Source organism: Enhydra lutris, unplaced genomic scaffold, assembly GCF_002288905.1.
Source record: "Enhydra lutris kenyoni isolate GAN:26980312 unplaced genomic scaffold, ASM228890v2 scaffoldscaffold14, whole genome shotgun sequence".
In the NCBI taxonomy this organism is placed as follows: Eukaryota; Metazoa; Chordata; class Mammalia; order Carnivora; family Mustelidae; genus Enhydra; species Enhydra lutris.
The window spans coordinates 26483424-26508223 of NW_019154098.1; the positions used below are offsets into that span (position 1 = coordinate 26483424).

Here is a 24800-nt window from a genome sequence, read left to right on the forward strand (position 1 = left end):
TTTTTTTTCTTTATTTTCAAAAAGACAATTTCTTAGTCTAACACACATTTACAAAGATTCTTCATCACTAATTTGCTACTCCATGTAAGAGCTATGAAAAATAACTTGGATATCTGTTCCATTAGTAAACATCCCTGCATTATGAAAGCCACTGCACCAAGAGTTAACAGAGGTGAAAAACAAGGTCTTGTCCACAGAAGATTATAAGTGTGTATACCTCTTGTAAAACAAAGCATGCCATAGAATTGTCAAGTAGTGTGTCACTCAAAGAAGCAGTATGTCCTATCAGGAAGCTGATTCAATTAACTTCAAAGCAATCATTGAGTTGCTGCAAATTTGTTATTGCTGTAAATTTGTTATTACTGTGAAGTTCTTAAAATGTTATAACTGTACTTTCTATCAGATCACAGCACTTGACCACCTTTATACATCTGTTGTTCAAATAAATGTTCTGTGAAGACTACAACCCATTACAGAACCCTGAGTGGAGGAATTAGGAATACTTCTAACAAAAAGAAGTGACACATCAGCTTGGCTTTGTTTAAATGAATAGAATTTCTGCAGGGGGATATAAGAAGTAATAACATTTTAGACTTGGAAAACACCATAGAAATAAGTGGAAAATGATAAAGGGTGTAATACATTCAAAGAAGAACAAGAATTTTTTTTTTTTTTTCTGGCACAAGTTGAATGTCTACTGTATAAAATGTACTGGAAAAGAAATCTAGGTCCTCACAGTTTGGAATTTATTCTATAGGAATCAGAGATCAAGTTTTTTAAATGAAGTAAAATAATCAAGTCTGTCTTTTAGAAAGATAAATATAATAACACTATGATGGATGGGACACAGAGAAAAATCAGTATAAGGAAGGAGTTAAGCAGCTATTTCTAGTTCAAGAAAAGATGGTGATGAAGTACTGGGTACTGAGAAAAGAAGAAAAGAAGGAAAATGGAATGTTTCAGATGAGAAATACACAGGTCTTGAGGAGTGTTTATGTCTGTATGGGAGGGAAGTTGATGGATGAATTAAGAGAAGTTTATTTAAAAGCTCCATTAAAACATTTTATAGAATGTCTAGCAAGTAGAGAAACATTTACTCTAGAAATAGGAAATAGAAAAAATGGTAATATAAATTTGAAAGCTATCAGCACAGAAATGATTGTTGTAGTCAAAGTAGTGAATTAGATTAACTATTCAGAGAGAACACTGAACAAAGAAAAATAGTCCATGTAATCAATTTATAATTCTGCTATCTAGGGGTCAAATGCAAAGGGAAAAAAATAGAACAAGAACACAGGGTATGGAGCATAATGATTTAAAACAATTAGGTAAAAATCAAGGGAGTTCAGGACTGTGTAAGGGAAGGCAAGATAATTTCAAATAAAGCCTATCAATACTTTCCATTACTGCTAAGAGATCAAGTATGTGGAAAAAATGAAGAGACATTAGATTTAGCAATTAGGAGTTCATTTCTGGCACTGTGAAAGCAATTCAATACCCAAATGAGAGAAGTCAGCTGTAATACATTCAAAAGTGAATGGGAGGGGTGCCTGGGTGGCTCAGTCATTAAGCTATCTGCCTTTGGTTCAGGTCATGATCCCAGGGTTCTGAGATTTGAGTCCCACATCAGGCTCTTTGCTCAGCAGGGAGCCTGCTTCTCCCTCTGCCTGTGTTCTCTCTCTCTCTCTGATAGATAGATAGATAAATAAATAATTTAAAAAATAAAATACTATCTGGATTGCTTAACCCATGGCTTTGTTTCTTACTCTTTGTGGATTTTTGTTAACACAGTATTACATAACTAGACCTCTCTCTAATATAAGTTATAATGCCTCACACTGTTATTCATAATTAATTTTCAATTAATGTTGAAAATATTGAGTTTGTGAACTTTAGGGTATAAAAAATGCTCTTACTTTGATAAGGGGCATAATGCCCTAATATACATTTCACTGTGGTTATAATTGTACAATTTTTAATTTAAAGTCTGTTTGCAAAATACTTTATTGCTAAAATTTTGCATGCAGTATAGACTCACTTTTAAAATGCAATTTCTCTTTTAGTGAAGACATGTGGCTCTAATCTTCAAGGACCAAGTGGCACCTTTACGTCTCCCAACTTCCCATTCCAGTATGACAGTAATGCGCAATGCGTCTGGGTCATCACAGCAGTGAATACAAATAAGGTAAGGGAAAACCAGCTGTGGTAGAAAAGCATAATCATAAAGACCAAGGCAAAGAGATCATGAGGAAAATGCAGTAAAGACAGTTCATAACTGAACTTTGATTTCTGCAGTATTTTCTACTTACTCTCTAAACATAAACCTATATGAGAATTTTGGAAAAAATAAATTTTAAACAGTACAGTTCTACTCCCAGTTACTAACATAAATAACAACACATTCAAATCATAAATTAATGTTTTCTGAGATATATTTTTGAAGGTTGTAAGTACATATTTCTTTTTCTGGTTTTTATTTTTTTTAAAGAAGCCATGAAGCATGCCTTTTCACTTCATATTTTTTCTTCTCGACCTATCATTCAGATGCATCATGTTTTGGTATATAGCTTAACTTTTGTTTCACTGTTTCTCTATTACCATAGGTCATACAGCTATTCCTTATTATAAGAAGTTGGTTTTAATGTGGTCTGTACTAATGGAGGATCCACATTGTGGATATTTTAAAGGTTAGATTGTCTTTCTGTTTCACTAGAAATGAGAAATACATCTAAACATGCATATCCCACAATACTTTGAATAAAATTATTATGCTGAACGAGTGTAGGAACAGCTGAAAACTTAGCAAGTTTTCTTGTCTTCTCTCTCTCCTTCTTCTCCTTGTAAGAAGGACCTAACCAGGCAGAATCAAAATTCCTCTCAGATTGTATGATATCTTTCCTAGGTTAAATTAAGTGAAGTTTCATAGTAGAGCACGTAAAACTGGTTTAGATTGTAGTTCAAATACTGATTTAGAATTTACTGTCACCTTTGATCAAGTTATTTAACCTCCCTGTAATTCTGTTTCTCTATCTATAAAAATGTGGATACTAAGAATATGCATTTCATAGTGAGCTGTGAGAAATAAATGAGGTAATAAGTACAGAGGGCTTAATATAGTAAGGACTTAAAACACATTAACTCATTGTTATTAGATAAAATATGTTCTACCTGCCAGAATGTTTTAGGTTTTATGAACATGATAGCAGTATGGTTTTAAAAATCAATTCAGGGGTCAGTGACACTTACCTCATAGAAAAGTCCTGATTTATGAATCAGAAGAATTAGATCAGAAGCTTATGCTGTCCCAAACCTTCTAAGTAAACTTGGGAAAAATCACTGTATCTAAACTTTCAACTACATAAAGGAAATAATTTTACTCACCCAACTTGTGTCATTAGTTCAATTCACCAAACATTTATTTGTCATGTATCCTCTCTGTGCAAATCATGGGTTGTTGAGAAAATTTTTTAAAAAATCGTGAAGTACTTGAAAAACCAAGTTACATTTATTGAACACTTAGCAATATGCCAGATACTACTGATAGCACTTTTTATTAATTATTTAATCCTCATAAGACTCCTGCTGTGAAATAGGTACTTTTACTGTCTACACTTAACACAGAGGCTGAATAACTTGTTTAAGACCACATAGCCAGCAAAGGTCAGAGCTGTGTTATTCACAATGATACATCTCACAGGAAGGTATAAGTATCTTATACCAAGATAAACAGGAAGTATATTCATTATAGTATGGAACAAACACATTGTATCAGTCTTACATTGAGATAGAAATCTTTTTGTGTCATGATAATTACCTATAATTGTCATCAAACTGTGGTAATTATCTTCTGTTCTATAAGACGTCGGCTTTGCTAAGTTTAATTCATTCTCACTTACTGAGACACCTGAGGTTTCACAGAGGTCGTCACATTTCTCCTTGTTTATCTTACCCAATCTGCCAAACTTTTATCTCTTCTTTTTCTCCTAAAAAAAAATCCAATTTTCTAAGGAAGACATAATTACTTTCACTTCTTTGCTATTTTTATCAAGTAGCTGACTGAGGACATTAATTTTTGATCTGTTGGTTTACCTCTATTTTAAGATATCCTTATAGAAATTGACTTTCAAGCATTTTTACCTGTGACCCATTGTTAGAATTATACTTTTACACTGTGGTCCAATTGACTCACATACACACACACACAGTACCACAAAATAACATTTTCCCTTAATATGTGAATACACTTCTCTGTTTTTTATTCTAATCTATTTTGATCTATTTGTTTTTAAAATCTTGGTCATGCCTCAATAAATGGATTTCATGATGCATGTTATAATGGGTTTTAACATAGTTTGAAAAATTGTGTTTTGCTTCTACAGATTCCTAGATCAGAACTCTTTTGAGGGGGCACCTGGGTGGCTCAGTTGGTTGTATCTGCCTTCTGCTCAGGTCATGATCTTGGGGTTCTGGGATCAGCCCTGTGTAGGGCTCCCTGCTCAATGGGGAGCCTGCTTCTCCCTCTCCCCCTGCCACTCCCCCTGTTTGGGATCCCCTTCTCTCTCTCAAGTAAATAAATAAAATCTTAAAAAAAAAAACCTCATTTTGGAAGTCAGTTTCTGGCATGAACCATTGGCACACAGCTTTCCTAGTTGGTGTAAACTTCAATGAACCAAGATGCTTAACTTCAATATCTATAATTTTCTTCATATACCATTGTTCAAGGTTTTCTTTATGTTTGATGATTTTTTAAAGATTTTATTTATTTATTTAACAGAGATCACAAGTAGGCAGAGAGGTAGGCAGAGAGAGAGAGGAAGAGAAGCAGGCTTCCTGCTGAGCAGAGAGCCTGATGTAGGGCTTGATCCCAGGACCCTGGGATGATGACCTGAGCCGAAGGCAGAGGCTTTAACCCACTGAGCCACCCAGGTGTCCCTGTTTGATGATTCGTATTTTTAAAAGATTGTATTTATTTATTTTTGAGAGTGAGCAAGAGAGAGAGAGAGAGAGAGAATGAGCACAAGTGGCAGAGGGAGAGGGTAGAGGCAAGCTTTTTGCTCAGCAGGGAGCCTGATATGGTACTCCATCCCAGGACCCTAGGATCATGACCAGAGCCAAAGGCAGACACTTAACTGACTGAGCCACATAGGTGCCCTATGTTTGATAATTTTAAAAGCAATCATGGTGTTCTAAATGTCCAAAACACGTATATGACTCGTGGCAAAAAATTTGAGATTTGAAGCTGGATGAAACTGAATGGAACTGTTTTCAAATCTGGTTTATCCCTTTCACTAGTAATACAGCTGTAGACAGTCAGGGTTTTTGAATCCTCTGAAATAGTTTTTCTTTTTCATCTATTAGAGGTAATTATATTATACCATAAAGTTATTTTACTGACTAGATAAGAAAATATGAATTATCTCAAAGTAGAATAATTTTAAAAGACATCTGTCATTGGCAAATAATTCCATCTCATTAAGAAAGACTGATGATTCGCAGACTTGTGCCCCTGAAGAAAATAATACACTCTATGTTAAAAAAAAAAAAAAAGAAATATGCTTGTCTTTAGTTATTTGTTAGATTTAAGTTGTGTATTGATGCAGAATAAAATGTCCCTCTGTACTATTGTCTTTCATATTTGATTATTCAATTAATTAATTTATAGGTGACATAACATTAAATTAGTCATTTTTACTGCTCAGTTTACACACATAGCCATTAAGTTTACTAGAAATAAAGTATAATGACTGAGCATTACAGTCTTAAAGTAATATATGTTTTCAGGGTCACTTCATACTTCTTCCCCAAGCTTCTATAAGGGAATTTTCCCTTTAATTTTAGAATTTCAATGTTGAACATAATTGAGGGCTTCCTCAGAACAGTAAGTTAAAATTTTAGAACAAACACTTTAAACTAGCCTGGTCATTGAATTAATTGTTCTTCTTGCATTACGATATGCATTTGACATTAGCTCCGTATGTGAAGTAAATACTTTTCTGCCTTGAATTTTTCCTTAATTTTTATAAGGATGATCTCCCTTGATTTAATTGGTCTAGTGCATTTGTCTTCAATCTGATGTATGTGTGTTCTGGGGTACACAAACGATTCCCAGGGTGTACTTGGGGGAAGAGGTGGGGACAGAACACCATTTTCATGTATTCTGCTTTCTAATACTGTCCTGCTTGAAGACCCTCTTCTATCTGTTTGTTCTCTTTTATCACTTTCCTTTTCATGATTGTCTTTCATAGTTTCAAAAGAGTGTTATGTATTATCTTCCCAGCTGAAAGTTTTACATTGCAAGCTGACGTTTTACATTATTTGAGTGTAAATAAAATTCCAGAGATCCAGACTAGAAAATTCTACATGAACACAGTTCCTGAGGGGAGAGTCTTTTAGAACAAAACAAAAAATATATTCACTAGGAAATATTTGAAGGAACTATTACCTTATTTCTTCTAAACATCAAACTTAAAGTCCCACCTCTTTATCTCTTTATGTATGCGTGTATTTATTATGTATCTGTCATCTGTCTACCCACTTATCTTTGAATTTTTCTGTATCTCTGTCTATCCTAGAACTAGAATTTACAGTACATATAATTATAGAGTAGTCTGACTTTTTGAACACATAGAATTTCCAATTTGTCTGATTGATTTTACAGTATCTGCACTTAAAATTATGAAATGTTTTCTAAAAACAAAATGGACTAATGTAAGATTTTAAGGAAACTATATTTAGAGTATTTGCAAAATTACAATATAGAACTTGCATCCTTTGCAGCTACTCACACTTAGAAAAAAAAATGTCTATTTAAAACTGTAGGAGAAAGTAGTTATCAAAATGCTTTGACCTATGTCTGCAAAATTGTTTCAGGGCTGTCTAGACTAGTATTGTCCACTAAAAATATGTGAGTCATATATAGAATTTTAAGTTTTCTAATAGCTACATTTTTTAAAGATGAAATTAATTTTAATGCTGTATTTTATTTAACCACAATGTTATAATTTCATGTAATCAGAATAAAATCATTAATGAAATAACTTACTATATATTTTTTTTTCATTTTAAATCTTTGAAATCCAAAATGTATTTAATACTTAAGGAACTTCTCAGTTGAGATGAGCCATATTTCTAGTTCTTGATAGCCACACATTGCTGGTGGCTAACATCATATAGGGAAAATATCGAACATCACCACAGAGAATTTGACCCTCTGCTTTAGGGAGTATGAGTGGTGATGATGGTTAGTGGTTGGTCTTAAGGAAAATAAATATCCCATTGCAAGGAAATTGCCTCAAGTGAAGTTTTGGTAGGGGCTTCAAGGGAAAAGAAGAAGGGATGCTTCCACTGGCAACCTGGGATTTTAGCTTTTCCTTACTTCCATAACTACCCCATATCTTTATTTAGTAATTTTTTTTCATTTTTACTTAAGTCAGCCAGAATAGTTTTCTGTCACTTGTCACTAAGGAACCTTGAGGCAGGTGGTTAATGATATAGTCATAATTTTTATTGTCTCTTGTCGTAGCATAAAGAATTTATTGAAATATTTAGCTTTGCTCTTTGCTCTCTAACATATTTTACCATGTACTGCAAATTAATTATATGCTTATTTCCTCTATCTTCATCAATATTGGGATAAGAGGGATCTAGCTCTTGAAAACATATGGTGATGTCGGATTCCTTTACTCTTATTTTCTTGGATTTCTAATAGCTTTTTGAGAAGTGGGTCTTCTAATGTAAACATAAATTAATAGTAATGTCAAAGTAGTTTTTTTTTTTTAATTGAGTAGTTCTTCAGTATAATGTGCAGAACTGAGATAAAAATGTTGTAGAATAGAATTCTTTCTGGCTTTTTGACCAGTTCTTGTTCTAATTTTAAAGGGTTGCACTTTTATCCACATAGGATGACTATTTGTAAGAATAATATTGATGTTTCCAGGATGTCAGAAAACCTCACAACTGAGAAAATAAAATCCATGGGGAGATCAGTAATAAAAGATTAAATTAACCAAGCATAAAAGAATACAGTTCAGAGGAATGAAGACAGGCACAGGAGGTTGACTTCACTTTGGATTACAGCTCTCTCTAGTTTAGCAGAAGTCTAAAATGTCAGAAGAAGTAAAATTGGTCACTAGAAGAATGTGAATTGACTATGGTTTAAAAAATGTTAGGCAACACTAGCCAAAAGCACATTATTTTTATTCTAGGACTATGAATTTTTTAAAAATATTTTATTTATTTATTTGACAGAGAGAGAGAGAGAGAGAGAGAGAATCTGAAGCTGGGTCCACATTGAGCTCAGAGCCAGACTCGAGGTTCGATCCGACCACACTGAGATCATGACCTGACCCAAAACCGAGAGTCAAATGTTTAACTGACTAAAGCCACCTAGGCAACCCCAGGACTATGAATATTTAACTTGTTTCTAAATTTGGCTCACATTTGTACCTTATGATTCAAAGAATACTGTTTACTATAACCTAGGTATAACAACGGTGAAGTTTCAGGGACTGGTGTGATTTTATTTTATTTATTTATTTATTTATTTATTTTTAAGATTTTATTTGACAGAGAGAGAGACAGCAAGAGGCGAATACAAGCAGGGGGAGAAGGAGAGGGAGAAGCAGGGTTCCCGCTGAGCAGGGAGCCTAATGCAGAAGCTCAATCAATGCCTGTGATCCATCCCAGAACCCTGGGATCATGACCTGAGCTGAAGGCAGATGTTTAACAACTGAGCCACCCAGACACCCCAACTAGCATGATTTTAAGTGAATATATTTAAGAACACATTCCAAATGTTCTTGACCTCTTTATAAGTAATTTCTCCTTTTTCTTTTTGTTTTAATTTTATTTTTTCAGTGTTCCAAGATTCATAGTTTATGTACCACACCCAGTCACCCAGTGCCCCATGCCCTCCTTAACACCCATCACCAGGCTCACCCATCCTCCACTCCCTTCTCCTCTAAAACCCTCAGTTTGTTTCTCAAAGTCTCTCTCAAGGTATGTCTCCCCCTCCAATTTCCCCCAGTTCACTTTTCCTTTCCTTCTCCAAATGTGCTCTATGTTATTCCTTATGTGCCACAAGTAAGTGAAACCACATGATAACTGATTTTCTCTGCTTGACTTATTTTACTCAGCATGATCTCCTCCAGTCCCATCCATGTTGATACAAAAGTTGAGTATGCATCCTTTCTGATATCTGAGTAATATCCCATTGTATATATGGACCACATCTTCTTTATCCTTTCATCTGTTGTAGGGTATCTTGGCTCTTTCCACAGTTTGGTGATTGTGGACATTGCTGCTATGAACATTGGGGTACAGATGACCCTTCTTTTCACTACATCTGTATCTTTGGGGTAAATACCTGGTAGTGCAATTTCAGGGTCATAGGGTATTACATTTTTAATTTTTTGAGGAATATCCACACTGTTTCCCAAAGTGGCTGTGCCAATTGCATTCCCACCAACAGTGTAGGAGGGTTCCCCTTTCTCCACATCCTCTCCAACATTTGTTTTTTCCTATCTTGTTAATCTTTGCCATTCTAACTGGTATAAGGTGGTATCTCAATGTGGTTTTGATTTGAATTTTCCTGATGGTTAATAATGATGAATATTTTTTCATGTGTCTGTTAGCCATTTGTGTAACTTCATTGGAGAAGTGTCTGTTCATGTCTTCTGCCTATTTTTTCACATGATTATCTGTTTTTTGGGTGTCGAGTTTGGGTGTTGAGTTTTGGGTGTTGGGAGTTCTTTATAGATCGTGGATATCGGCTCTTTGTTTGTAGTGTCATTTGTGAATATCTTCTCCCATTCCGTTGGTTGCCTCTTTGTTTTGTTAACTGTTTGCTTTGCTGTGCAGAAGCTTTTTATCTTGATGAAGTTCCAAAAGTTCATTTTCGCTTTTGTTTCCTTTGCCTTTGGAGATGTGTCTTGAAAGAAGTTGCTGTGGCTGATGTCAGAGAGGTTACTGCTTACGTTCTTCTCTAGGATTTTGATGGATTCCTATCTCATGTAGAGGTCTTTCATACATTTTGAGTTTATCTTTGCATATGGTGTAAGAGAATGGTCGAGTTTCATTCTTCTATGCATAGCTGTACAATTTCTCCAGCACCATTTATTGAAGAGACTGTGTTTGTTCCACTGGATTTTTTTCCTGCTTTGTCGAAGATTATTTGACTATAGAGTTGAGGGTCCATATTTGGGCTCTCGACTCTGTTCCACTGGTCTATGAGTCTGTTTTTATGCCAATATCATGTTGTCCTGGTGATCACAGCTTTGTAATAAAGCTTGAAATCAGGCAATGTGATACCCTCAGCTTTGTTTTTCTTTTCAATATTTCCTTAGTGATTCAGTATCTTTTCTGGTTTTATACAAATTTTAGGATTATTTGTTCCAGCACTTGGAACAATGCTGGTGGTATTTTGATCAGGATGGCATTGAAAGTTTAGCTTGCCCTGCAAAGTATAGACATTTTAACAATGTTTATTCTTCTGGTCTGTGAGCATGGAATGTTTTCCCATCTTTTTGTGTCTTCTTTAATTTATTTCATGAGTGTTCTGTAGTTTCTTGAGTATAGATCCTTTACCTTTTGGTTAGGTTTATTCCAAGGTATCTTATGGTTTTTGGTGCTATAGTAAATGGAATTGATTCTCTAATATCCCTTTCTATAGTTTCATTGTTAGTGTATAAGAAAGCAATTGATTTCTGTGCATTGATTTTGTATCCTGCCACATTACTGAATTGCTGTATGAGTTCTAGTAATTTGGGGGTGGAGTCTTTTGGGTTTTCCACATAAAGTATCATGTCATCTGTAAAGAGAGAGAGTTTGACTTCTTCTTTGCCAATGTGAATACCTTTTATTTCTATTTGTTGTCTGATTGCTGTTGCAGGGACTTCTAGTACTATGTTGAACAACATTGGTGAAAGTGGGCATCCTTGTCATGTTTCTCTTCTCAGTGAGAAGGCTCTCAGCTTTTCCCCATTGGGAATGATATTCATTGTGGGTTTTTCACAGATGGATTTTATGAAGTTGAGGAATGATCCCTCGATCCCTATACTTTGAAGAGTTTTACTCAGGAAAGGATGCTGTATTTTGCCAAATGCTTTTTCTGCATCAGTTGAGAGGACTATGTGGTTATTCTCTCTTCTCTTACTGATTTCTGTCACATTAATTGATTTGCGAATGTTGAACCACCCTTGCATCCCAGGGATAAATCCCACCTGGTCATGGATAATCTTTTTAATGTACTGTTGGATCCTATTAGCTAGGATTGTGTTGAGAATTTTGGCATCCATATTAATCAGGAAATCAGGGATATTGGCCTGAAATTCTCCTTTTTATGGGGTCTTTGCCTAGTTTGGGGATCAGGGTAATGCTGGCTTCATAGAAAGAGTCTGGAAGTTTTCCTTCTGTTTCTATTTTTTGAAACAGCTTTAGGAGAATAGCTATTATTTCTTCTTTGAATGATTGATAGAATTCCCCAGGGAATCTGTCAGGTCCTGGACTCATTTTTGGGGAGGTTTTTGATCACTGCTTCAATCTTGTTACTAGATATTTGTCTCTTCAGGCTGTCAGTTTCTTCCTGTTTCAGTCTTAAAAGTTTATAGGTTTCCAGGAATGCATCCATTTCTTCTAGGTTGCCTGACTTATTGGCATATAACTGTTGATAATAATTTCTGATGATTGTGTCTATTTCCTTGGTGTTAGTTGTGATCTCTCCCCTTTTATTCATAATTTTATTAATTTGGGTCCTCTCTTTTCTTTTGGATTAGTTTGGCCAGTGGTTTATCAATCTTATGGATTCTTTAAAAAATCCAGCTTCTAGTTTCATTGATGTGTTCTACTGTATCTCTAGTTTCTACCTTGTTGATCTCTGCTCTAATCTTAATAATTTCCCTTCTTGTGCATGGGGTTGGCTTAATTTATTGTTGATTCTCCAGTTCTTTAAGGTGTAAAGAGATTTGGTGTATTTGGGATTTTTCAGGTTTTTTGAGTGAGGTTTGGATGGCTAGGTATTTCCTCCTTAGGACCACTTTTGCTATATCCTGTAGGTTTTGGACTGATGTGTCTTCATTCTCATTGGTTTCCATGAATTTTTTAAGTTCTTCTTTGATTTCCTGGTTGATCCAAACATTCTTGAGCAAGATGGTCTTTAGCTTCCAAGTGTTTGAATTCTTTCCAAACTTTTTCTTGTGATTGAGTTCTAGTTTCAAAGCATTGTGTTCTGAGAATATGCAGGGAATAATCTCAATCTTTTGGTATCAGTTGTTATCTGAGTTGTGACCCTGTATATGGTCTATTCTGGAGAAAGTTCCATGTGTGCTCGAGAAGAATGAGTATTCTGTTGGTTTAGGGTGGAATGTTCTGTATAGATCTCTGAGATCTATCTGGTTCAATGTGTCATTTAAAGCTCTTGTTTCTTTGTTGATTTTCTGCTTAGATGATCTGTCTATTGCTAAGAGTGGTGTGTGAAGATCCCTTACAATTAATGTGTTCTTATCAATATGACTCTTTATTTTGATTAACAGTTAACTTGTGGAGTTGACTGTTCCCATGTTAGGAGCATAAATATTTACAATTGTTAGATCTTCTTGGTGGATAGACCCTTTAAGAATTATGTAGTGTCCTTCTGTATCTCTGGCTACAGTCTTTAGCTTAAAATCTAATTTATCTGTTATGAGAATTGCTACCCCAGCTTTCTTTTGAGGTCCGTTGGCATGAGAGATGGTTCTCCATCCCTTCACTTTCAGCATGGATTTATCTTTAGGTTCAAAATGCATCTCTTGTAGACAGCATGTGAATGGGTCCTGTCATTTTATCCAGTCTGTCTTATTTCTTTATATAAAAATATATTTTTATATAAAGTGATACATGGACAGAGTTTTGATCTAAGAGTCAGAAGCCCTGAATTCTGGAGCAAGTCATTTTGCATCCCTGAATCTCAGTCTCCTCTTCTTCAAAGCAGGGATAATTATCCTTGCCTTGCTGTATCATAGGAATGTTGGAGGATCACCTAAGTCAATAAACAATAGTACTCTCTACACTGAACATTATCTTATAAATTTAACATATCATATATGTATATTATTTATGCTATCTCTTACTCCAAAGAAAATTTTAAGTGGATGACATCATCAAGTAGACCATAATACATATGTTGAGCTATATGGAGTAATTAGGGGTGTTTAAGCATAAGTAGTATCTAGCTCATAGTGGATACCCAGTTAAACTTCTTTTTCTTTAAAGATTTTATTTATTTATTTGACAGACAGAGATCACAAGTAGGCAGAGAGGCTGGCAGAGAGAGAGGGGGAAGCAGGCTCCCCACCTAGCAGAGAGCCTAATGCAGGACTCAATCCCAGGACCCTGGGATCATGACCGGAGCCAAAGGCAGAGGCTTTAACCCACTGAGCCAGCAGGTTCCCCAATACCCAGTTAACATTTGTTGTATAAATGAAAGAACAAAAAGATAAGAAAAGGTAGTGCATATAGAGTATGTGAGATATTACTAGGCATTTTGATCGAACGTAGTCTAAAATTATTTTGCAACAAGTAGCAAATATTTTGGTGGCAATTATACTGCTTTATAAATAAATATTAACTCTATTTATGACATATTAAGTAGTATTTATACCTGTATGTTACTTTCTCAAGCACTGACATAAAGCATTCTTACTAGGATTTTCATATAGTTCTGATAAAATTTCACTATAACACATTATATGATTACGTATGTTGTGCATTTGGTTTCTGTTGAAGAGACATGATAGATGGGAATTTTCCCTTTACCTTTCATAGACACCTGCCCTGGAATTAATGCAGGTCAAGAAGGACAACCTGGGGCACCTGAGTGGCTCAGTGGGTTAAGCCTCTGCCTTCAGCTCAGGTCATGATCTCAGGGTCCTGGGATCGAGCCCCGCATCGGGCTCTCTGCTCAGCCGGGAGCCTGGTTCCCTGCTCTCTCTCTCTTTGCCTGCCTCTCTGCCTACTCGTGATCTCTGTCTGTCAAATAAATAAAATCTTTAAAAAAAAAAAAAAAAGGAAGGACAACCTTTTCTAATAGGGAATATTATCCCTTTCCAGGCAGGTCATTCTATTATACTGTTTATTTAGAAATGATAAGTAGTAAGGGTCTATTTAATAATGCAGTAAAATAACTAAATTATGAAATATTTTATTCATATATTCACTACAACCATTCATGGTTTTTGTTTAGAACCATAAAAAAAAAAATTCAAGCCTCCTCCTCATAAACTCTTCAGGCATCAGAATATAACCTTGACTGCACCCATAACACCGTCATCAGAAGCCTTTCCATATTGTCACTGTTCCATCATTGCAGCTAGCCTTTTGACACTTCATTTAGCCTGCTCACTTACAAGCACTGGTTCTTTGTGCCAAATAGTCAGAGTTTTGGGACCCATGCCAAGCTTTGGTGCCAGGTCTGAGACCTCAGCCAGACATGGGAAGTGTCACTTTTCTGCAAACTCCAGCTATCTTTTCTGCAAAAAAGCAGCCTGAAGACAAGAATTTATATACAAGTGATGTATTTAAAAAGTATACTCAGGAAACTATTAGAGAAGTGGGGGAAGCAGGATAGGAAAGAAGTTAAACGAGGATAAAATTTCAGGCAAAATTCAAGCTGCAGCCTGATCCCATGCCTGTGTAAATTACACCTTAGAGTTTGTTCCAACTAGGTACAAAGGAGCTGGTCTGTCTTTCTTCTACATCCCATAATCATGGGCTAAGGATTAGCCAGGTCCTTCAGGGCTCATGTGTGGGCATAACAGTTCCCATAGACTGAAGAAAGCCTCCTGAAGACTTGTATCTCTAGGTATTTAGAGGTAAGTGAATACGGAATATAGCAAACAGACGACAGAAAGGACAAGAAACATTTACAGGAATCTGGATGGAGCACTGACAGTATGTGCTACTGTTGAGTAGGAGCCAGTGAGAGCCACCCAGAGGCAGCAGTTCAGGACAAATCAAAGCCAGGTTGGTAGCCCTATCAAGTCACGATTCAGAAAAAGCCTAAGAGTAAAGTGCAGATCTTGGGATACAATAATGGGCTGGAAACCAGGGAAAACCAACTCTAAGATTCCTCAAGCCAGGGAAAGTGGCTGTGTTTACCCATTTGTAGAGTATCCTAGTGTTGGAAGTAGGGGAACTATCAAAGGTGATGTCCTCCCCAATGAAATGTATCCTCTTGTCAAATGGTTTACTTAGTTGAAATATTTTATTTAAAATGAATTACTCAGTACAGGCATAATGAATAAGCATCTACAAATAAGTATCAATAAGTAAAAAATAAAAAAGATATATTCCACAATGTTAAGAGGATTATTGCTGGATAGAGGACCACAGTTATCCCCCCCTTCTACTAAACAAAAAATTCTATTTCAATAGTATGTTATATTTTATATAAAGACTTGGTTTAAATAATAACAAATTAGTAAAGTGAAAAAGAAAAATATAGCCATAGAACAATTGACAGTATTGATTACTTCCTGCTTCTTGAAAGTTTCTCTTCTCCTGGCTTCTTTATTCTGTCATATACTGAATTTTCCCTTTCTCAGTCTTTTCCCAGTACTCATCTTTTCTGCCATCTCCTTTAAATTCAATTTCCTCCATGTTCTGAATTTAACTATATTTTTTGTATTCTGTATTCTTCTTTTCTTCCTGCACACATCTAAATACAATGTCCAGCTCACTAATATGTCTCAAAGTCGCTTAACTTTCACTCAAGTTGTTATTTTTTCTTCTATGGATTATCATTCACTTCCCAAATAGTGTATTTTTGTCTCATTTTCTTACCATTCTATCAATAAATCCAGTGTGAAATTTTATTCTAAAATGAAATGATTTCTCTTTTCTTGGTAAAATATTTAAACAGATCCATGCAGCTTCATGGATGAATCCATCAACAACCTGAACTTGTCTTATCTCTCAAGGCTGCTGCCCCAACTCCACCAGTATGTTACCAGAGCCCTCTAGTTTTGGGGGACACGCTGCTCTCTATACTTCCCTACTCTGCTTGCATCTCTCTAACTCCTGACGGGGTTTATTCCTGGCCATTCTTTAGCCCTCAACTAATGTTTCACTTTTCATGGAACACTTTCCCGTCTTCCCACCAGATTGACTTAGGATCCTACTCTGCATATTGGTCATAAGTCGTCATATTTTAATTATCTGTTTATACCCATCTGTTTTCCTTAGTTTCCTTAATTAAAAAAAATTGAATCTTTGCATCCTTAACTTCTGGTATTGTAGCTATCATGTGATAGTTATTAAAAGAACTGATTAAATATTTCTAGGCAAAAATCTCACTGGTTTCTCTATACTTGGTAGCTCTTCCTTGGAACTTCTCATGAGTCTTCTGAAAAAAGGAGACAAAGTATGCAAAATACAAAGTGGTTTTATTTCATTATTATTTTTTTTTACTCCTCCTCCCACTGCTAACTGTTGGGTGTCCCTAACACTTTAACCTCAATATTATAATTGTTTTTGAATGATATGCATAATGAGAGCTGTGCTACATGATAATTAAGCATAAATATTAAGTGAGTCACATAAATAGTGATAATTAGTATACTTGATGCAGCCAAGTAAAGTCTTTTGGGGGTTGGCATAAGAGAAGAAAATAGGAGACTGGACAAAGAAATCCTTAATTAGAAGTACGTGAATATACAGTCTTAGTTAAGAGTAGGTTTGGCTGTCAGGCTGTCAGTGACAGAAAACCTCCAGTGAGAGAATTGAACAGGATATGTATGTGGTCTGTAAGTCATGGTTGCTCTGCTCTGGGAATTCCTCAAGGACTTAGGCTAATTACTACTCTACCATTCCCAGGATGTAGCTCTTGCCTTCAAGATCCAGAATTGTGTCTTAAGCTCCAGCATGGTGTTTCACACATTCCAGGAAGCAGGATGGGGGAAGTGATAAAGAAGAAGAAAGATGAAGGACAAGGACAAATGCAAATTGCAAATGCTATTTTTTTTTAAAGGAATGGCACTATTTTTTTAAGATTTTATTTATTTATTTGACAGACAGAGATCACAAGTAGGCAGAGAGTCAGGCAGAGAGAGAGGAGGAAACAGGCTTGCCACCAAGCAGAGAGCCCGATGTGGGGCTCGATCCCAGGACCCTGAGATCATGACCTGAGCCGAAGACAGAGGCTTTAACCCACTGAGCCACCCAGGCACCCCTACATGCAAGCTATTTCTTAAGAGAGGTTCTGAAAACCTGCTACAACACACACACACATACACACACACACACACACACACACACACATTTTGACCATAACTTAACAACATGATCATACACAGCTGCAAAGAAGATGGAAAGTACAAGCTTTATTTAGAGTAACTTGGTACAAGCTACAAATACTACTACCATGGAAGAAAGGGTAACACAATGTTTGGGAAAAGTATGACAACTTCTGTTACAAAATTAATATGGTAGGCACTATTCTAAGCTCTTTTATGTATCATCTCACTTAATCCTCCCACGACTATATGAAGTAATTGCCATTATTATGTCTAGTTTTTATGTGCAAAAGCAAGTTTAGAGAACTTAAGTGACTTCTTTAAATTTGAAGGGTAAGTGAGTGGCCACATTAAAAAATACTTATAAGAGTTATGATGGCTGGATGATATGATGGTGATGGTTCTATTGCTGCTGTAACAAATTTCCATAAGCTTTGTGGCTTAGAACAGCCCACAGTTCTTACCTTATAGTTCTGGGGGTAGAAGTTCAGTACAGGGCTCATTACAATAAAATTAAGGTGTCAGCAAGCTCTGTTTCTTCCTGGAAGTTCTAGGGAACTTTCCTGTTTATTTTGTTGTTGGAAGAATTCAATTCCTTGTGGTTGTAGGGTCAAGGTGCCCAGTTATTTTGCTTATTCTCAGTGAAGAGTCATTCCCGGCTCCCTTCCTCCATCTTCAGATTCAGCAAAGATGTCTAGTCCTTCTGATATAACATTTCTCTGACACACTCTTCTGCCTTCTTCCTCTATTTTTAAGGATTTGTGTGATTAGATTGGGCCTAGTTGGGTAATCTAAGATAAATTTTCTCTCTCAGAGTCCTTAAACTTAACCACATCGGCAAGTCCCTTTTCAACATGTAAAGAAATTGATTCACAAATTTCCTGGATTAAGGCATGATGCCATTGGGAGGTTATTATTCTGTCTGCCACAGGTGGGAATGAAGAAGGGCAAAGAAATTGGAGAGCAGAGGGTTTTTAAAGGATGGTGTCTTCATCCAGCAGAAGAGAGCTACTCTAATTAGTATTCAAGACATAGAAAAGTAAGAAAGACAAAATTTGAATTTTTTGATTTTTGTCCCACTTTGTCACTTTTTTCTTCACAGAAGGATCCCTTTATCTATAGACAGATTTAAATATCATTCAGTTCTAAAATTCCTCTTTCGCACCTTTCACTCTTTATCCCTAGCAGGATTATATTTGGATTATAGGAAATAAGGAATAGAAACACTGATGTACATCTTCAGTTGTTAGTGTAGAAAGGTGTAGTGGGTATCAAGTTGAGGTAACTTAGAGATACAGTATTTTATTCAAACAGGGAATTTCTTTCCTGCTTCTAAAACTCACCATCTAAACGTTATGGTCTTTAATGGTGAAAAATACAGGTAGAAAGGGAGAGGGCAGTAAGATAGAAAATAAGAAGAATCTTTTGTTGAAAAGAGACATTAAAACATCTTCAAATGAAACCACAAACTTCTTACATTTATTAACTAAAGGGCCAGCCCTTTAATCATCATTCATCTCAAGTGAGAGTTCTGGAATGAGCAGTGTTTGTCCATAATACTGAGAAAGGGAGGGATGGTTATGAGTTAGCTTAGAAACCTGTCTGACACAAATATTTAACACATATTTGTTGTCAAATAGCTTGTGTAAATATCTATCTGTGTTAGCAAATACTGTTCGCAATTTTATTTTATCAAAATCACCTAAATGCAGTAATATAATGAATTATTATTTTTCTTAAGTGAAATAATTTTTAAATAGTTATAATTTGCTGTATGCAAGATACTGTACTGGCTTTAAAAATACTTAAGCTGAGTTTATTCATAGTGTATGTATTATTTTTTAGTAATTTCAAACAAGTCTTAATATAGTATAGTTTTTAAGATCGTATCTCTTTTTAGTTGTAAAAGTTATAACTCTTTAAAATCTGTGTTTTTTTTTGTAAAAACCATTATTTTTCCTGATATATATTTTTGTGCATGAAGAAGTATAAAGGACCAGACCTTAAAATCTCTCTTCTTTGGATAGGCTATCTAATTATTCTAGGAAACATTATATTTCTCTTATTCTTAAAATTACATTTGAATAACTCATTTCTTTGTCACATGCATTTTAGTTAATTCTGTAATTACATGACTGATATACTAGACTGCAGTTTTACTAAAGTTAGGTGTAGCTTCATTTTAACATCTTGAAGACTGAAGCAACACACTTGTTTTTTTTTTTTTTTCACAGAGAAGTGAGTATTTCCACTAATTATTGACTTTCAGGGTTTTACTTTCTCTTGAAGCTCATGCATCCCTTATTGCACAGTTTAGAATAAAAATAAGTGATTATTTTACTTCATTTCTATATTTTCCATCCTTAATGCTAACATTTTCTCCTATTCTAATATACAAATACAAAAGATGCCTATGTATATAAAATATACATTCTGTATAATGGTTTAATGAATCGCAGATCAGGACCAAAAACTTATCTGGGCTTATGTTTTCTCAGTAGTAAAATAAAAATAATACTGCCTTTCTCATGGGGCTCTTGGAAGGATTATATGAGGTCATACATGCAGTACACCTAGAATAGTCTTGAATAAAGAATATGTTTATAAAATGTTAATAATAATATTACTACTGCTACTACTACAACTGATATCACCACCATCACCACACCACACCACAGCACACCACACCATCACCACACGACGCCATGCCACAACTGACCACACCAACACCACACCACATCACACCACACCCCAGCACACCCCAGCACACTAAACCATCACCACATGATGCCATGCCACAGCCCACCACACCAACACCACACCACACCACACCATCACCACAGCACACCACTGTATTCTGAGTGTGCTGGTGCATCATGCCTCCACCACCAGCATTTGAGCTTGGGTTTCTGCTGTGCAGCTAACGCATGCTCTCACACATTTCAGAACTTGGAATATCCTTGCGGAGACTCCCTGCTGATATTAGTCATCAGAAGCCATCAGCAGATGTTTCTAAGAATTCAGAATAGACTTCTGCCAAGAGAGACTGAAAAGAGAACTGGAGAGAGCTGTGAGCTTTTACTTTCTGCCCCTGAGATATCTTACTGCAGAGTAGAAGGTTATATTAATGACAGCCTCAGAGTTATGAGAATCACAGTTACCATTCTGGGACATTGTTTCCTGCCACAGCTTCCCATCACCTCGACAACAGCTGCAGCTAGCTAGTGAGGAGAAAGGAGTGCAGTTTTGTTCCTATGTATCCAGTACTTGCTCTTAACATTATAGGTAGTTTAGCTTTTGGACATCTTTAACCAATGTGGAGGAGAGTCACTTGGAGAATCTAGTCATTCTCAACAACCAGAGTCATGTATGATGCACATATTATCAAAGTGCACAATTCTGGGTAATCTCTTTGCTCCGCATTACAAATATTGCTTGCATTTCAGCCTCTTCCTGACCTAACCTAACAGCATAACCAATCACATTGCATGATACCAGGGGAAAAGATAGCAGATGGAGCAAAATCTGCAGATACAGAATGTGGTAGCTATCTTTTTTCTTTTTCTTTTCTTTCTTTCTTTTTTTTTTTTTTTTGCTTACAACCTCTTTATAAACTCTCAGTCTGTGATGTTCTCTATCATACAAGAGCAACCATATAAAATGTTATATATCTTAGAGTGACCAGAAGAGCACCAATATTATAAATTCTGAACTTATCCCAGGGAATCCTACACTTTCACTGATTAGAAAGCTGGTCTACAATAGAGTCAATTAAAAAAAAAGACTAATTTCCTGCCTTTAGGAAGCTTCCAGCTAGGGATTTAAACAGAAAATAGAAGAGTAAATGCAAAAATTAACAGTCACAACTTGAAAGAAACACTCTGGTTGGAATAAAAGGGAGCCTGCTTAGAATTGTCAGGGAAGGGACACCTGGGTGGCTCAGTTGGTTAAGCAGCTGCCTTCAGCTGAGGTCATGATCCTAGAGTCCCAGGATCTAGTCCCACAATGGGCTCCCTGCTCAGCGGGGCCTTTGCTTCTCCCTCTGACCTCTCCCCTCTCATGCTATCTCCTCTCATTCTCTCTCTCAAATAAATAAAATCTTAAAAAAAGAAAAGAAAAGAAAAGAATTGTCAGGGAAGACCCTTCAGAGCAGGGGAGCATTGAAGGAGGACAAGAGACTTAGCAATGCAAAGAGAAGAGTGTCTGGGACAAAATTACGATTGTTTGCAAAGGTCCATGAAGACCTTGCTCTCTCCTAGAACTTAAAAGATGACAATGATCCTGTGGCATAGTGGGTAAGAGCATAATTGAAAAAATAGAGGCTGTAGAGCTGAATAAGACCCAGATCATATAAGGCATTCTGGAATGTATCCAAAAATGTAATGAGAAGTATGACCTAACCAGCTGCCCTTTTACTTCATGCAGGTTTCTCTCAAATGTCACCTTCTTTCCTCCATCACTGACCATCTCCTTCACTCTCTGTCTCCATGCTTTTTCTTTATAGCATTCCATAACACTTATGAATATTTGAAGACCTTAAATTACATTATAGTTTATAATACTTTTGTATCTTTTGTGTATTTCTGTAATGAACAGAGGAAAGTTTTTCCATATCCCCAGCACTAGAAAAGGGTGTTTTAAAGTGTAGGTTCTAAATTGATATTCATAGAATGAATTAAATAAATTTTGAGTGTTTTTATAGAAGACTTACAGTATCTGATTTACATTTCAACATCTAAAAATTAAGTTGGAGACTTATTAATTGAAGTGTAATTCTCAAAAAAGGAAACAATAGTATATGTACCTCTCTTCACTTTTATCCCAGCCACTTGCCACAGAGTATTCATTCATGGACCAAGAATCATTCTTCCTGGATAGCTGTGGCAAGCAGCAGTTTCAGTAGCAAATAGTTCCTATTGTACCCTGACTTCTTGGACTTCTACCTAAATTGCTTACTTGGTAAGATAATTTAGGAGGTAAACAAGGTTTTCTGTAAATATTAACTGATAAAAAAATCCATTAATCAATGACTAGAAGAAATTAAATAAACAAAAACTTGACAACAAACACTGAGTTGAGAAACTAATATCTAGCATGCTTCCTCTTGGATGTCATATGAAAAAAGATAAGAATAAACTGAGGATGAGAATTAGAACCCACTCTGTGGTTCACTATATATGTGTATAGTATCTGATTTTTCACTGCCATGTTTGCGTATTTAATCATTTTGACCTAACATAAGTTTTTAAATATTTTATTTATTGTTTATTTGAGAGAGAGTGAGAGTGAGAGAGCACAGGCAGGGGGCAGGGAACAGCAGAGGGAGAGGGAGAGGGAGAAGCGGGCTCCTCAGTGAGCAGAGAGCCTCATTCGAGGCTCAATCCTGGGACCCAGGAATCATGACCTGAGCTGAAAGCAGACAACCGACTGAGCCACCCAGGTGACCCAGATCTAATACAATTTTTAAATAAATCTTTAAGTCAAATATCATCTGTAAAAATAGATATATAGAGAGAAATAGAGAGATAAGTACTCTAGATCAAGCTAACCTCATTATTGACAGACAAACCCAGTAAAATAGCTCTTCTTGTAAAATTCACTTTAATGAACCTCATTTATATTTGTTTTTGAAAAAATTTTGGTGTGTACAACCTAACATATACAAATTTATGTTGAATAGCCTCCTAGAACCAAAAACATTATCTGTAAGTATTTCCTTCAAAATTCTTAAGTTGAGGTTGGTAATTTATATGTATTATGAAATTTATATCCTTCAGTAGCTAAGCATAAATAAATGACAGAAAAGAACAAAAAATTTTGTATGTTGTATTGTAGATTTAATATTTGATGTGTTTTTTTCATTTTTATGTAGCTTCTTCCCTTCAGTGAAACATTTGTAGTGCCATATTTAATCTGTCATTGTTACATACCAGCAAACCCCTAAAGGGGAACAGTGTACAGATACAAAAGGCATAAAAAATAAAAGAAAGCTGAAAGCTTTTATCATTCCATCAATATCTTCTTGTGTCTCCAGACCCCACCTTCTCCTGTCTCTAAAATATGAGCCCTTGTAAGAATCAAAACTATTAACTGATGCTGGCAGCAAAATGGGTGAACCTGAGGAATTCCTTAGGCTGGTACATCCCATTTTTGAATGGTCTAGTCCAGAGTCTTAGAATATATCTTCCATAATAAAAAAATCCAAGTCCTTGAAACAAATAATACATTATATGTTAATTTAAAAATCCAAGTATAATGTTACAGTGTATAATCTTTCTGGAATATGAGTGATTAATGGTTTCCTCTAAAATAAGATGAGTTCAAAATGAATAAACATTGGATTTGCATGTGTCATATTTGAGACTTTTATATCTGAAGATATTTACCTCTTTCACAAATTCCTTGTATATTTAGCTTTGTATATTTCCTTTTTACAAAGATAAGCAAATTCAAATGATTACTAAATAGCTATTGAACATTAATTTTCCATACACACACACACACACACACACACACACACACAATACTTATATAACACATATCACAAAAACAGTCAAATTTTAGGATTACTCAAAATACATGTTTTTTAAACAAATGCACTGCATATTCTGCTTTGTCTAAATTAGACTTTATACCCAATAAAATTTGATTAAATAGCCCTGTGATATATAGCTTTAAAAAAAAAAAGATTTATTTATTTGAGAGACAGCATGTAGGGGGAGGGGCAGAGGGAGAGGGAGACCTTCAAGTAGACTCCCATTCATCCCATAGCCCCACACAGGGCTCCTGGAGGGGCTTGATCCCACCACCAACCCTGAGATCATGACCCCAGCAGGAACCAAGAGTCCCATGCTTAACTGACTGAGCACCCAGGCTCCCCAAAGAATAGATTTTTGAGTTGGCTTTTGAATACCAAGTTTTTTAAATTAATTCATCCATCCATCCATCCATCCATCCATCCATCCATCCATTCATTTTAGTAATCATTACACCCAGCATGACCCAGAGATCAAATACTGTATGCTGTTCTGACTGAGCCAGGCATACCATTGAATAATGCCTTTATATACATATATATAAAGAGGAAAGGGGAAAAATTACTATAATCATTTTTATTTGGGGTAAAGAAATCCAGATTGAGTCTACTGTTTTCAACACCTGCTTTCACACCCAAGTTTGGGTCTTGATCTCTCTAACTCTGCCGTGCTCTTTCTTCTTCAAATTCAGATTGTTCCCACTGCCAAATGCAACATATAAAACGCAATTACAGCCCTGTCAACACTATATTCAAAACTCATTATTTGCTGCTTCTCATTTAGAAGATAAAGCTCAAAGTCTATAACATGATGGGGTCCCTACATCTATCTTTTGCTTTCCTTCTCATCACTTCATGTTTAGCAGTTTATATTACAGAAACAAAAAAGGATATTTTTTTTTCCATTGTGACATTTTCGTGCTCTCCCCTAGAAAGTTCTTACCCAATTCTCTACTTTACTTTGTACTGCATGGGAATTCCCTCTTTGAGGAAATCATTCC

General features: G+C 35.7%; 1 protein-coding gene across 2 annotated transcripts in view; it reads left to right on the forward strand.

Moving 5' to 3' along the window:
• Nucleotides 1–24800, forward strand: part of LOC111146567 (CUB and Sushi multiple domains 3) — a 1261269-nt gene that overhangs the window by 623131 nt on the left and 613338 nt on the right. For both annotated transcript variants that reach the window (XM_022502159.1, XM_022502160.1), the window contains one exon: nucleotides 2064–2185. In XM_022502159.1, the coding sequence (XP_022357867.1) occupies nucleotides 2064–2185 (122 nt within the window). The remainder of the gene's footprint in view (nucleotides 1–2063; nucleotides 2186–24800) is intronic.